Genomic DNA, 13,368 nt, shown 5'->3' on the forward strand with positions numbered 1-13,368 from the left:
AGATCAAGGCGCTCACACTCACGCCTTCTCAAACATTAGATTTCAAACTAGTCCTAGCACTATACCGATAAAAAGAAAAAATTAAATAGCCCTAGCACTCCCGCGATAGCCGTACGCCTTCGCCGCAAAGGAGGAGAACACTTCTTTAATTAATTTGATTTTGATCTTGTCTGTCCTTTTCTCCAGCGAATTCTAGAAACAAACATAGAGAAGGATAAGCTAGCAAGTTTGTCAAATAGCATGGGGTGGATTCCCATATAATGGCCACATACCACCGCACCCAACTTTTACGTTGAGTGGACTAGAAAAACAGCATATTAATAAGAGTAATAATTCATTACTACAACCAATCAATCGTTGCAAATATTCTTTCAATTTTATCGGACATCCCCAAGGGACAATCGCTGCTAATATTAAAAATTCTATATTTCGTGTAGGCCTTTTCGCTGTTAGGAAGACAACAAGGAGAGCACCACACACACATAAATTAAAGAAAGAGCGAAACAACAATTTAACATATTTTGAGGAGGTTAAATAGGGAATCTAGATATTACTACGATAGGTTCTTCGACTCCGTTCTTTTTCTCGTCTTCAAAAGAAAAAAACAAAATCAAAACGAAAATCTTCATTTTTTTTCTCTTCTCCTTTTTTAATTTTCTTTCCCCTTGAATTGCCAACAATTGTATAATCAAATAGTTGTCGGCCCATTAAACCGGATACCGAGTCATTGAAAAAACGAAAGAAGCTTATAATAAACAAATCAGGTTATTCGAGATTGTCGATGATCAGTAGTACTTCATGTCTGATTGTCGATGAGTAGTAGTAGTACTTCATGTCTTCTAGAAATATGAAGTTGGGGGTTATCCGTTATCATCAACCTTCTAAGGCCGGCCAGCTTGACCAATGGTAATTAGATACAGTATTTCATTCGTCTCCACTTCCGTTTCATGCTATTCCAGAAGATGGAGCAGTACTGCATATACCTGGGGATTGAGGACAAAATCCAAAAATTAAAATATACTGTAAATAAAGAAGGCTTAGATGCAGGAAAGTCTCACTATTTGAGTATTTAAGGATTTCAAAACTACTGTATATATTCTCATCCAAAAATTAAACCTGATGAAGATTGCGATGAGAAGCTTGCAACTACTTTTTCCATTACCATGGGAAAACATCAACCAAAACCCAAAAAAAAAAAAAAAAAAAAAAAAAAAGACGGCAAGAAAGAGAAGGAAAATCTTCATATTCGCAATAAAGCCCCTGATCCGATCTAATTAATTAGCCATTTAAACAAAGAAAATATGGCTTGTATCGATCCAATTCCACTAACAAGAGTTGAAAGATAAAGAGCTAGGGAGGTGGTAGTGATAGTGGTGGTGATGGCGATTGTAGTTAATTGCCTCCCTCTCGATCTGCCACCGGAGGTGGAGAAAATCGTCTACAGAACATGGCAGCCTGAGTGGGCCGGTGGTATGGTACCCATAAACCTCATGGGCTCTTTCTAAAAGCCGGTTGAAGAGAGGGTGGTATAGGTATGATATTGGTATGACGAAACGTTGGAACCCACCGTCTTCGTCCTCCGATCCAACCCGGACCGCCAGCCATCCTTTCTTCACCTTCATCTTCTTCTCTTCTTGCATGTTTTTTCTAAAGAAAATTGGTTGAACTCAACAGGGAAGAAAAGAAAATTGTATATATTTCTGTGTGTGTATTGTCTGAGTAGCTAGAGATTTTTTTAGCTTAAGATTGTGGTGCAAGGGGCTAAGTATAGGGTAAAGGAATATATATAGGGATATAGAGATGAGAGTTGAGAGGTGGGTGTGAGAGAGGCTAGGCTTGATTTTGGTCTCAAGTTTAATACTCCTGTAGTAGTGAAAGTGTGTGTCCGTGTCCATTCGTACAAAGCACTGTCCTTAAGCTTTAATTATTCATGGTCATGACTCATTTCTAAGTGGTCCCACTTTTCCACTTATACTTTTTTTAGTGTTTCTTATTGTTTTTCTTTTCCTCCTTAGTTATTCCTCTAACCTGCTCACCACACCACTCCACGCCACTAGGAGGTGACAAAAAAGAAAAATAAATAAATTATATATATAAACACACACTCCCTCCATCCCAAAAAATGTCCAATCTGTCAAACCGAGAATTTACAAAAGAAAATATTGTTATTCGAACACGTTAAGAATTTTCTTTAAGAACTTGTTATTGATATATATTATCTCACGAAAAAAAATTTAGAATTTCTTTTGAACCAAATGCATTTTTTTAAATTCTTGTTTTGCAGATCGGGCAATTCTTTTGCGACGGAAGAGTATTTAACGCCAAAGAAAGTATAGGTGTTTTAAAATTAATCAAACCTAATACCCCAGAAATACATGCTTTTATTAGTTAATTAATCATCAATCAATAATAGTAAAAAATAATCAATTAAAATCAGTAGGGATTGCGAAACAAAGCAACAACTTTTTGGTGGGGGTGGGAGGTTACGACGGGGTGGCCGGTACCACTGACCACCTCCCCGCACCCTACCCAAACCGGAAGAAGAGGTGCGGTACGTACGTACATGAATGAATCGTTGAGTCAAGATCTGAACAAGTGAGTCAAGAGATGGACAAAGTAGAAGCGGAATGCTAGCTGAAAAGTAATCAAGCCAAGCAGTACACGTATACTGAGCTGCTCAACTAATATTCCTATGGAGTATTAATTGGATCTAATCGCATGCATGTCTAGTGGTGCAAGTTCAAAGTCAAATAGAATCTATCATTTAGAATCAATATAAAATATACTCACTTTTTGACCTCTTACGCGATTGTTTATATTGAAAAAAAAAGTACTAGATCTCATTATTTTCACTCCGACAAGAGAGAGGTGGACATGATTCAATTTTATTTTATTTTATTTTTGACTAATTTATTACTATCAAAACTCAAACAAACAAGATCCAAGGGACACATCACTGAAATCAAGCAAGAGAGCTGACAATGCTTAAGAGCATCCTCATCTACCTCTTTACTTCCCTCTTCAAACTAAATTAAAGAGCCAAAACAAGAAAAAATTCCAAAACAACCCTACATCAGCCTCTCTTCCTCCCCCTCTACTTCGAAAAAACTCTAACTTTGCTACAGTATCTTGTTTATTCCCGTGAGTCACTATTCATCAAGTCATTCATTATTTTAATCAACTTCCAAATAGATCTGTGGTGATGTTTCTCTGTTAATTCCAAACAGAAAGTTGAAGATGATGAAGTCATGAAGACGAGAAGGAGAGATTTCATTGGGAAGGCTTTTGAAAATATTTTTTTTTTATCAGAGCTTTTGGTATCTCATTTTGTTGCTTTAGAAGCCCAGAGAGAGAGAGAGGTTTGATGGTTTTGCTTCCAACGTTCTGGTTAATTTTGCCTCTTTTTTTCTATCCGGTTCTGGTTTTGCTGGTTTGGGGATTTTTTGGGGTTGGAGTTTTTTTTTTTAAAGTATGAATATTTAATTGAGTAGAGAGTGATAGTAAAGAGTTTAATGCAGTAGATTTTAAAGTATGAATATTTAATTGAGTAGAGAGTGATAGTAAAGAGTTTAATGCAGTAGACATTTTTAAAAGTAAATAGCTAAAGTAATAAAGTGACTTTTTAAGGTGTACTTTGGTCCAAAATGTAGAGACACTGATGAGGATGCTCTAACAGAACATTAGGTTAGATTATTAAAGCAAATTAAACACTTAAAGGAGAATCACGGAAGATGCATGTAAAAATGAAGGATGTTGAGTCATATGCGTACAAGTGTAAAATCTTGCATATATAAAATCCTAAGGGGCAAGTCTGGTGGTCAAGACTTAAGACTTACCGGTTCAATGTTAGAAATCCGGCCTTCTTGATATAGATGTTGACGAAGTCTCTTGTGGGCTGCTAATCTTCCAAGTTTGATTTAGGCTTGATTGGAAAGTTGAAATCTCAAAAATTGTCTAGGCCAACTAATTGAAGCTTGATTTATGCTATTGTCTCTAACACTCCCCCTCGATGCAGAGTGTGCACATGAGTAACGCCCAGCTTGTTGATGATCAGATGATTTACCATTAGTTCTAGCAGTCAACTTGGTCAGCAGTTTTTAAAAATGTCAGTAATCTTGTAGAGAACCGTGTCTAAGTTTATTTATTTAATATTTCTTTAATGTGTAATGCGTTATTTTAAATACTTTGAATTTTATGAGCCAAAAAAAATTATTATTATTTTTGAATATAGTTGTGCAGGTGCATGTGTAGGCATTTTCTTGACTGTGTTCGAATTCATCGGTCCTTTAATTGAGTGTGTTGGGAGACTCCTATGTGTTGTTTAATTAATGTTAGAAATTTCTAGAGCTAATTACTCGTTTAAGTGTTAGTTGAGGGGCTCTAGTGCAAGAAGTTATAGCATGCAAGTATTATGTGATAATTTAGAGACTTGAGGGGGGTAGGGTGTAATACTTTTACACCTTAAATGCTTTTTGGCCGAGAGAACAAAGTGTTCTCTGTTTCCTTTTTTCTTTTCCATCCCAGAGCCGTGGGCTCTCTCTCTCTCTCTCTCTCTCTCTCTCTCTCTCTCTCTCTCTAAATCAAACACACCCACACACAACCAAATCATCTTGCACCTTCTTTTGCTTGGGCATTTTGTATCTACATCAAGATCTTGGAGGAATCTAGGGATTTCAAGTTTGTGGGCTTTCCTCCATCACCATCTCACTCATCTCTCTTGTGTGCTACCAATTGAGGTAGGGTTTTTCTACTAGATATCTCAAAAAAAATGCAAGTATTGTGTTTGAGGATTGATTATTTTCATGTATTTAAGTAGTAATTGATTATGGAAGAAAAGCCCTAATTTGTGTGGTTATGTAAATTTCATACTTTTAGTTGTATATTGAAATTGATGGATTTAGTGTTTGATGGGGTGTGGAGAAAATATTATGCCTAGAGAATTTGTGGTGTCTAAATATTGGCTTATGTTTAATTGGATTGATAATGGATATACTAGTTTAGGGTACTTGGATTAATTGTTTGTATTTGGTGAAGAGCACATTAATTTTTTTTGTATTTGATATGGATTACCTCTTGTTGACATAATTGATGAAATTTTTTGAGGGTGGAGTTGAAAAAGTGTAGACACTTATATACTATGTTTAGTGCTTTGTGGATTTGAAAGTAAAGATTGAGATTTGTGTCGATACAAGTTGTATTTACTTATTGGAATTGATTTGAGATTGATACTTGACGTTTGGGCTAGTGAGCCATGTATTGGCGTTTGACTTGGCCATTTTATGCTCGTTGTGTAGCCGGAAGCATATGGATAATGAGTTATCCGTCGGTCTATAGTCCGTAAACCCGCGCGGGATAAGGTGCCCCATAGGCCTTTGGGTTAGTAGCCCATAAATTTGGATGATTAGGGACCTGATCAGTCGCCTAGGATTGGTACACAACTGTGATAACTTGGACCTTGGTTTTATGTGCTCTTACTTTCTTGTACTTAGTTTAATGTGTTGACTTATTTTTTTTGTTTGAAGAATTTTGGCCTTTCGAGCTTATTATATTCATTAAGAGTTGTGTCTAGCTATCATGAGTATTCATATTTTCAAACATGTCACTTGCATCTTTTAGTTTCTAGTAGATTATGTGTGGGCGGTCGTGCTCACCCCTACCTTACAGGTTCGAAAGGCAAGGATGCGCTTTGATGGACAAGGTGATGGAGATATCTTTTGTGCTTTGGCGAGTCGATCTGCATGATATTTTGTTGGGTCTTAAAAGCTATCTTTTGACTATATGTATATGTTTTTGACTTTGAGAATGTAATGATAAATGTTAAACTCTCCTCTAGAAATGCTTTGTTATGTCTTTTAGGCAAGGAAGAAGGAAAACTTGTACCTCCTTTTGTAATTGGAGTTGTATGGTTTAAGTGGTGTTTTGGGTGCCATAGTGGCTAATCAAAAAAAATTGAAATGTTTGGAAGTGGATAGCTTGTCATGCTTCTTTTATTTGGTTAAGACTTATAATACCTTGCATGATGGAGTGAAAAGAAAGTTGTTTTTAGTTATTGGACAAAATTATTTTTTTTTTGAGGTAAAAATCATGCTGCCGAATTATTATAAAGCGGGGCGTGACAAATCTGGTTTGATGAGTGGATATAATGGGAGAAATGAACTTGGATTGGATTTGGTTACGAACGAAATGACAATCAAGCTCTATGTGTTTTATTCGCTCATGAAACACTAGATTCTCAGCAATGGGAATTGCTACTTGGTTATCACAATAGAGATCAAGAGCCATTGACAATGAAGGAAGGATGATACCGAGATCACTCAAAAGGTATGTCAACCATTGAAGTTGGGATATGAGTGTTGCTATATATAGCCCCATATTCTACTTTAGCAGAGGACTGAGAGATAGTAGTTTGCATCTTTGTTTTCCATGACATCATATTAGAACCAAGTAGAACATAGAAACAAGTCATAAGGTGACGCGTCATAATTAACGCATCCTGCCCAATTAGAATCACGAAAGCCACTCAACTTGAGCGAAGTAGATGAAGAAAGTAGTATGCGTTTCCCAGGTGTATCTTTGAGATACCAAAGTACACGAGTGCCTGCATCCATATGACCAGTGTGAGGATCGTGCATATCTTTCTCTTTTCTTTCTTGAAATAGGAGAGAGAGTTTGCTCCTTCGAATACTTAGTGAAGTGTCCATGTTTGTCCTTACATCTGCAAGGATTAACTTTCCACCTCACCCTCAATTGCATGGAACATACTATGACACATGACAGAAATAAAGTCAATTAAAGCTTTTGATCATTTACTCATCCTAATTTATTTGTCCAATTTTGAAGTTTCAACTTATTAGAGGAATATAATGATTACTAGAAGGGGAAATTATAGTTACCCCCTCAAACTATACCTTAGAGACACTTTACCCCCTCAAACTTTTTTTTTTTTTGACACTTAACCTCCTCTAACTAATGAAAATGCAACTTCCGTTTGCTTTCTGTTATGAATTGGATGGAAGATGCATGTCACATGCAACTCACATGCCTTCTCATCTAAAAAATTAATACGTTTTTGCCCCATCTCTTTTCTACATACATCCATATACCATGCTATATATACATACTACATCCATATATACGTTTATCACCAAACCAGAGAACAAAAATAAAGGAAAAATCACACCCATCACAAGACTTGGCGTGGACCTCTTCGGCGAGCATAGAGGTAGCGACTGAGAATAGTATGGTGCCAGCGATGGTGTTGGCTGTAAGGACCCGTATTTTTTCGGATATTATTTGAACATTTTATAAAAAAAAAAAAAATAATAATAAAATAAAATGTGAAATTGATTGAGTTTATTTTAATTGTGGGTCAATGTGCAAGAGTTTAAAATATGTGGGTGTTAGTGTGATAAGGTGCATGTGTGTATAAGTGTGTGTGTGCCAGGGGAAAATAATTCCCAAAACCCCATCCCATTCTCTCTCCCGTTCTCTCTCTCGGCTCTCTCTACCTCTCTCACTCCCTCACCCAAAAACTCACCTCTAAATTCAAAACCCACAACAAATAACCTCCATTCCATCTTCTACTCGTGTATTGTGGTCCGTATCGCTCCGGTTCGAGCTCGGAGAAGTTGTATTCCGGTTGGAACAAGGTTTTCGGAAAGCTAGGGCTTGTAACTTCTTGGGTTTCGTGCTCCGACTTCGAGGTAGGGAATTCTACCTCACTTTATATGCTATTTGAGTGTTTTTATGCCTTATTCGAGCTGGTATTGGTTGTCGTTGAGATTGGATCGAAACTTAAAATTTTCTGTCGAAATCTGTTGAAATCGTCTGTAAGTAACTCCTCCTACCGGTAGGAGCTTTTACCCTACCGGTAGAACGATTGAGAAATTTTGTCAACCAGCTCAAACGTACAGCAGCAGCTCAAAAGCTGCTCAATGTATCGAACTTCTACCGGTAGGAATTTCCTGCCTACCGGTAGGTCACGCTCGAATTTGAATGTTGACCTTTCTGTTTCCAAGTTCTACCGGTAGGACTTGCTTGCCTACCGGTAGGTTGCGTGAATTGGAGTTTCTACCGGTAGGACTTGTTCACCTACCGGTAGGTCTAGGTTTTATCGGAATGTTAGCCTTTCTGTTTTCAAGTTCTACCGGTAGGACTTGCTTGCCTACCGGTAGGAGACTAGAAGTTTCACCTGCTTTCACCTGCTTATTTGAGCTGCTGCAGTATCTTTCAGCTGCTTTCCTATATCTTTCAACTTGCATGTCAAAGCCTCTCATCGACTCTAATGAGCTTGTTTGTGTATTCTTCCAAGTGTTTTGATGAGTATTACTCATTTCTCACTTAGAGTGGCATCCAATGGACTAGAGTGAACATGTCTAGGGATTCGATGAGTAGTGTTGCAATCCGTTCCCTCTCTCGATTCGTAAATTTCTTAGATTCGTTTAGTACATGCTTTTACGGACTCCAAGTATAGAAACTAGATGATCAGGCATCGTAGAGTCTAGTCATGGGTTAATATGTGGCGTGTGAAGGTACGGGAAATGTACTTAGAGGTACGGTGAGGACGCGTGAGGTTATGGTGTACTTAAAGGAATAGGCGTGTAATAATTAATTAGTCCGAGTCTTGATATGGATGACAGTTAGGAACGGTTTGAGATGTAGTCAACGTGGTAGATTGGTAGATTGTTTGGAATGCTTGAAGTGAAAATTGATGTGAGAAAGAATTGTTTGAAATGAGGAAATAACTCGTGTCCTCTCGACTCGTCAAGCCTTTTAATCCTTTTGACACTCTCTCTATGAGGCTCAAGTGTAGAAACTAACGGATAAAGTATGGTAGGATTATATGTACGGGCTTAGTATGCTATGTCAAATGTGAATGGCTAAATTAATGAAAAGGCATGAACATGTATATTTGTGGAGTCACGTAATGATTAATTAAAATTCAGTGGTATAACCGTTAAAGGGATGATGAAATTGATTATGAAATGATGTCGATTGTGAAAAGTGTGAAAGGTGACCCAAGTGGTCGTTATTGAGGGAAAAGACTCGGGGTGACCCTGCGCTCGAGGGAACTAGACCCGAGGTGACCCAACTGATTCATATTATTGGAGGAAAAGACTTGGGGTGACCCTGCGCTCGAGGGAACTAGACCCAAGGTGACCCCACCTGATTATTGTTATTGAGGGAAAAGACTCGGGGTGACCCTGCGCTCGAGGGAACTAGACCCGAGGTGACCCTAGTGATTATTTGATGGGAAATACCGGATTAAAGGAAAAGAAAGGTTTTGCAATTAAGGGATTTAATGAAGATCAATGTGGACACGAGAAAGATTGTACTATCATACGGAGAATAATAAGATGTTTTGATTTGATTATAGACAAGTGTGAGATGACGTGAGTTTAATAATGTAACTAGTTAAAGAAGTAAACGGCTAGTGACATTGATGTGAAGTCTAGGACTCTTAGGCGATAATTCGCAGCTTGTTGGTAGTCATTTGTGGTATAGGCGTATCTGTCAGTACTCATTCATTCTCGGTGCATGGTTCATTCAAATTGCATATAGCTTGAGTTTAGAATTTTCTACTGGGCTAGTGTAGCTCAACCAAATCTTTCTTTTCAGGTTCTGATGCCGGGCAATAGATTGCATGCATTATGTGCTTGACAGTAAAAGACTTTTGGAAGCTGACATCACTGGTTATTTCGTCATCTTTGTGAAGATCTCATTTTGTTAAAGGTGGTTTTGTAACTAATTATTACTGAATTTTCTTTTGACTAAAGTTGTAATTATCTAAACTTAAGGACTTGTTTGTAAATTAAACAGGTGGGAAACTCATTTGGGTAACGTATATGATATGCGAGGTTTCTCTTTTATTGAAATGTATTACTTAATTATGTTGAAAATCGAGGGCGTGACATTGGCAGCGGCGGATTGAAACCAGTGACTGGAGGAGCGATGGGAGATTGTGTGACGCCAGAGGAAACGAGACTTGAACATAGAACTACTGTTGTTGTATGGCGCCGTTCGGAGAATCAGGTGGTGAGTAGTAGGGCATGGCAGTGAGGGAGGCAGGTTTGTGTGGCACGGGCGACGGCAGGTTGCTTACCCGGAGAAAACTCCTGATATAAAATAGGTTTTGGCAAACAAATGGGTTTGACATATCTGATTTATCTAGTTCTTCACCCTTATGGTCAACGATTATAACGATTATAGGTTCTTCTTCTTGAGTTTCTTGCCGTGGTTTTGGGTTTGATTGAGCATTGGTTGATCTGGGTTTTGTGGGTTTGAGGAATCTAGGTTTATGGTTTGAGGAGATTGAGGTTGAGATGGGCATACAATTTGTTGTCAATGATTTTGGGTTGGGTAAGGGTTTTGGGTTTGTTGAAATTAGGGATCTTGATGGGGAAGAGAGAGAGCAGCAGACTTAACCGAAAGAGAGGCGGGGGGGGGGGGGGGGGGGGGGGGGGGGTGGTGGGCTGGGGGTCATTGACTCATTGGGGTGACTTTTGGTGATTGACTTTTGTTCTTGAGCCTCTCCTTTTCTTTTCTTTTTTTCCTTTTTTAATAGAGGGCAAAATGATAACTTACATCCACTCCCTAACGGAATTTAGTCGATTTTGCATTTTCATTAGTTAGAGGAGGTTAAGTGACAAAAATAAATGTTTGAGAGGATAAAGCGTCTCCGAGGCATAATTTGATGGAATTAACTATAATTTACCTAGAAAAAATCTTTAAGATTTCAAAAAATACCCATCACTTTTATGGATTTAGTGAGAGTGCACTCTTCTCAATAAGTGATTTTGTTTAAAAGAGAAAGTGCATTAAGGGAACTTGTGCAAGTCAACTTATAATTGGACAAATATTTTGGGACATATTTTTCAGAAAACCTATGAGTACCGACAATGGGGAAGGGAAAACGCACCGACGGCCGTCGGCGGGCCGTCTCCGAGCACCCATCAATGGCATCGGTTGTTTTTTTTAGAATTTTTGGACGGTTCGGATCGGCCGTCCGGTGGCCGGAGATGGCCCGCCGCTGGCCGTCGGTACATTTTCCCTCCCCCATGATCGGTACATATAGCAATATTCCATATTTTTACCCCTTTATCTCGTTCCTTTTTTGCAAGTACTGTAGCAGTGTGCGGTGGTGAATCTGACGGTGCGTGCCTTCGCCGAAGGCTTGCGTCACGATCTTGTTTTGCGGCGGCGTCTACGGTTGCAGATCTGCAGGTGTTATCTCTTCTGCGGGCATCTCACGAGCGTTTTTGGGGCTAGCAAAATACAGCCAGTTCACAGCATTTTGGGTACTCACGGTGGAGCTCTAGCCGGTGTTCTGTGTCGTGCATCTCATTGATCAAACTACCTATTGCTGCTCCCACCACCATCTTTCTTTCTCTGTTTGCTACTTCCTGCTTGCCGGTGTGGTCTCCACTCGACTTATCTCCCCGTCTTTGGCTGCCGACCACCGGTTTTATCTGTTAGGGTAGCCAGTTATGCTTAACGACTAGGCTGGCTCAGTGGCGGTGGGGGTGAAGCTCGTGCATCTATGCCGGTCCTACTCCTGGGTTCGATCGGGTCTTAGCCTAACAGCTCGTAAGGCGTTGGTGGTGGTCGGTGATTCCAATGGGATCTTCTGACTTCCTGCCTTGTGGTGGTTTTTGGCAGTGTTGTGGTAGTGGACAGCGACAGTGGGGTTTGGATGATATTTAATTTGGTGTTGGCGACGGTGTGTAGTTAAGTTTTGTTGTCTGTTTGGGCTTTTTTAGTTGGGCTTGTCCAATGTTATTTAGACTTTTAGGTCTCTTGGTTGTTTGAGTTGTGTCCGATGCATTTTATATGTTTTATCTGTGCTTTCAGGCCTTTAGGGGTTGGGGCTTTATTCTCATTGGGTGTTGCCTTGTTAGTATCTTGCCAATTATGGAGTTGGGTCTCGGATTGGACTTTATGTTCTCTCCTTGTCCTATTAATCTTTATAACAATTTCAAAGGTTAATAAAATTTTCTTTTCGCCTTAAAAAAAAAAGGGTTTTTCTCTCCCGATCTCAGATCAAAGAGTTTCTTCGTGTGTTTTCCCTTTTTTCCCTTTCTCTTGGCTTCTCCTTTGTCTTCGAGATGCCAAAAATGCATGTCTTGATAAAGGTGGTGCCCTGGTGGTGATGGTCCTTTGATGAAGCAAGACAGAGGTAGTCGTGGTCCGATCAAATTGGTTGGATTGACTTGTGTAGTCTTGCCCTACGGAAGTGCATATTGTCATCGAAGACATTCGCCACAAAGTTTATTGGTTAGGATTTGTGATTTTCTTTTTATTTGTAGGTTGACAAATGTAGTTGCATACGCTTTGGCAACTTCGGATTTGCAAAGTTCTGGTATTCGTACTTGGGAAAGCAGACCTTCTGATTGGTTATTGGTTCCTATGTGGAACGATAATCGTCTTCTTTGATATACTGCAAATTTGTTATCAATGAAAGTTTATTATTATGTTGACAAAAAAATAAGATGTAAAGAATAGCAACTAAGAATAAAAGGGAGATGAGAGCAATGCTTTGGTGAGCTCATGTTTACTGTGGTGGTATGTGCCAATTTAGTATTCCCTCCGTTCCTAAATAAATGCTTGACGTGTAAATCTAAGCTTTTAAAAAGATACATTTTTTTTGCATTGAAAAATTCAAAAAAAAATTCACAACTTAAAAGAACTCCTTGATATCTATTGATTTGTGAAAAAAGTTGATTCTTTTTACGAAAAAAATACATTTTTTAAAGGCTTAGGTTTACACGCCAAACATTTATGTAGAGACGGAAGAAGTAATTGAGATGTGCTTCTTCCATGATGATTGTATTCCATCCATTGAGTCCAATTAGTCCTTCAATAAACTAACTATCTAGTCCTTTAATTAGTCATTTAATGAGTCCAATTAGTCCTTTTATGAGTCCAAATCCCATTTTTGGACTCAAATGGTGAGATTATGATAGTTTAAGAACGAAATAGGTGATTTTGGTAGTTCAACAACGAAGCAGAAAAAGAGTGATAGTTTGAAGGATAAAAACATAAAAAATAAAAATAAAAACTCACAAAAGATTTTGGACCCTCCACGGAAGTGGGCATGAAAAAGGATTCCAATTAAACTCTTCCTCTCTGTTGTAATAGTAGTGGTGGCATATTTTTGTGAGTGGTGGCGTTGTTTTCAGTGATGGAGCTAGCACTAATAAGTCTACTCTCTTAATTTTCATTGATCTTCCTTCGGTATCACTTTTTTGACCGACCAATTAGTTTGGTTTTATGTCCTGGAAAGATACGATATTACCGAACAATATTTCATGCACAGTGGTTTGTTATTGAAATCCATATGTTTAATTTGCTAGTGATTCCAACTGCACA

General features: G+C 38.5%; 1 protein-coding gene and 1 long non-coding RNA gene across 2 annotated transcripts; one reads left to right on the plus strand and one right to left on the minus strand.

Moving 5' to 3' along the window:
* Positions 1 to 1,126: 1,126 nt before the first annotated feature.
* Positions 1,127 to 1,822, minus strand: LOC131303597 (auxin-responsive protein SAUR32-like). The gene has a single exon (XM_058330545.1). The coding sequence runs from the start codon at positions 1,638 to 1,640 to the stop codon at positions 1,326 to 1,328; it is 315 nt and encodes a 104-aa protein (XP_058186528.1). The 5' UTR covers positions 1,641 to 1,822; the 3' UTR covers positions 1,127 to 1,325.
* A 2,669-nt stretch (positions 1,823 to 4,491) lies between these two features.
* On the plus strand, positions 4,492 to 5,964 carry LOC131303598 (uncharacterized). Its single transcript, XR_009192100.1, has 2 exons — positions 4,492 to 4,736; positions 5,665 to 5,964. It is a non-coding gene; the product is annotated as an uncharacterized LOC131303598 (long non-coding RNA).
* Positions 5,965 to 13,368: the final 7,404 nt, after the last annotated feature.

This window comes from Rhododendron vialii, chromosome 10a (assembly GCF_030253575.1).
Source record: "Rhododendron vialii isolate Sample 1 chromosome 10a, ASM3025357v1".
Classification (NCBI taxonomy): Eukaryota; Viridiplantae; Streptophyta; class Magnoliopsida; order Ericales; family Ericaceae; genus Rhododendron; species Rhododendron vialii.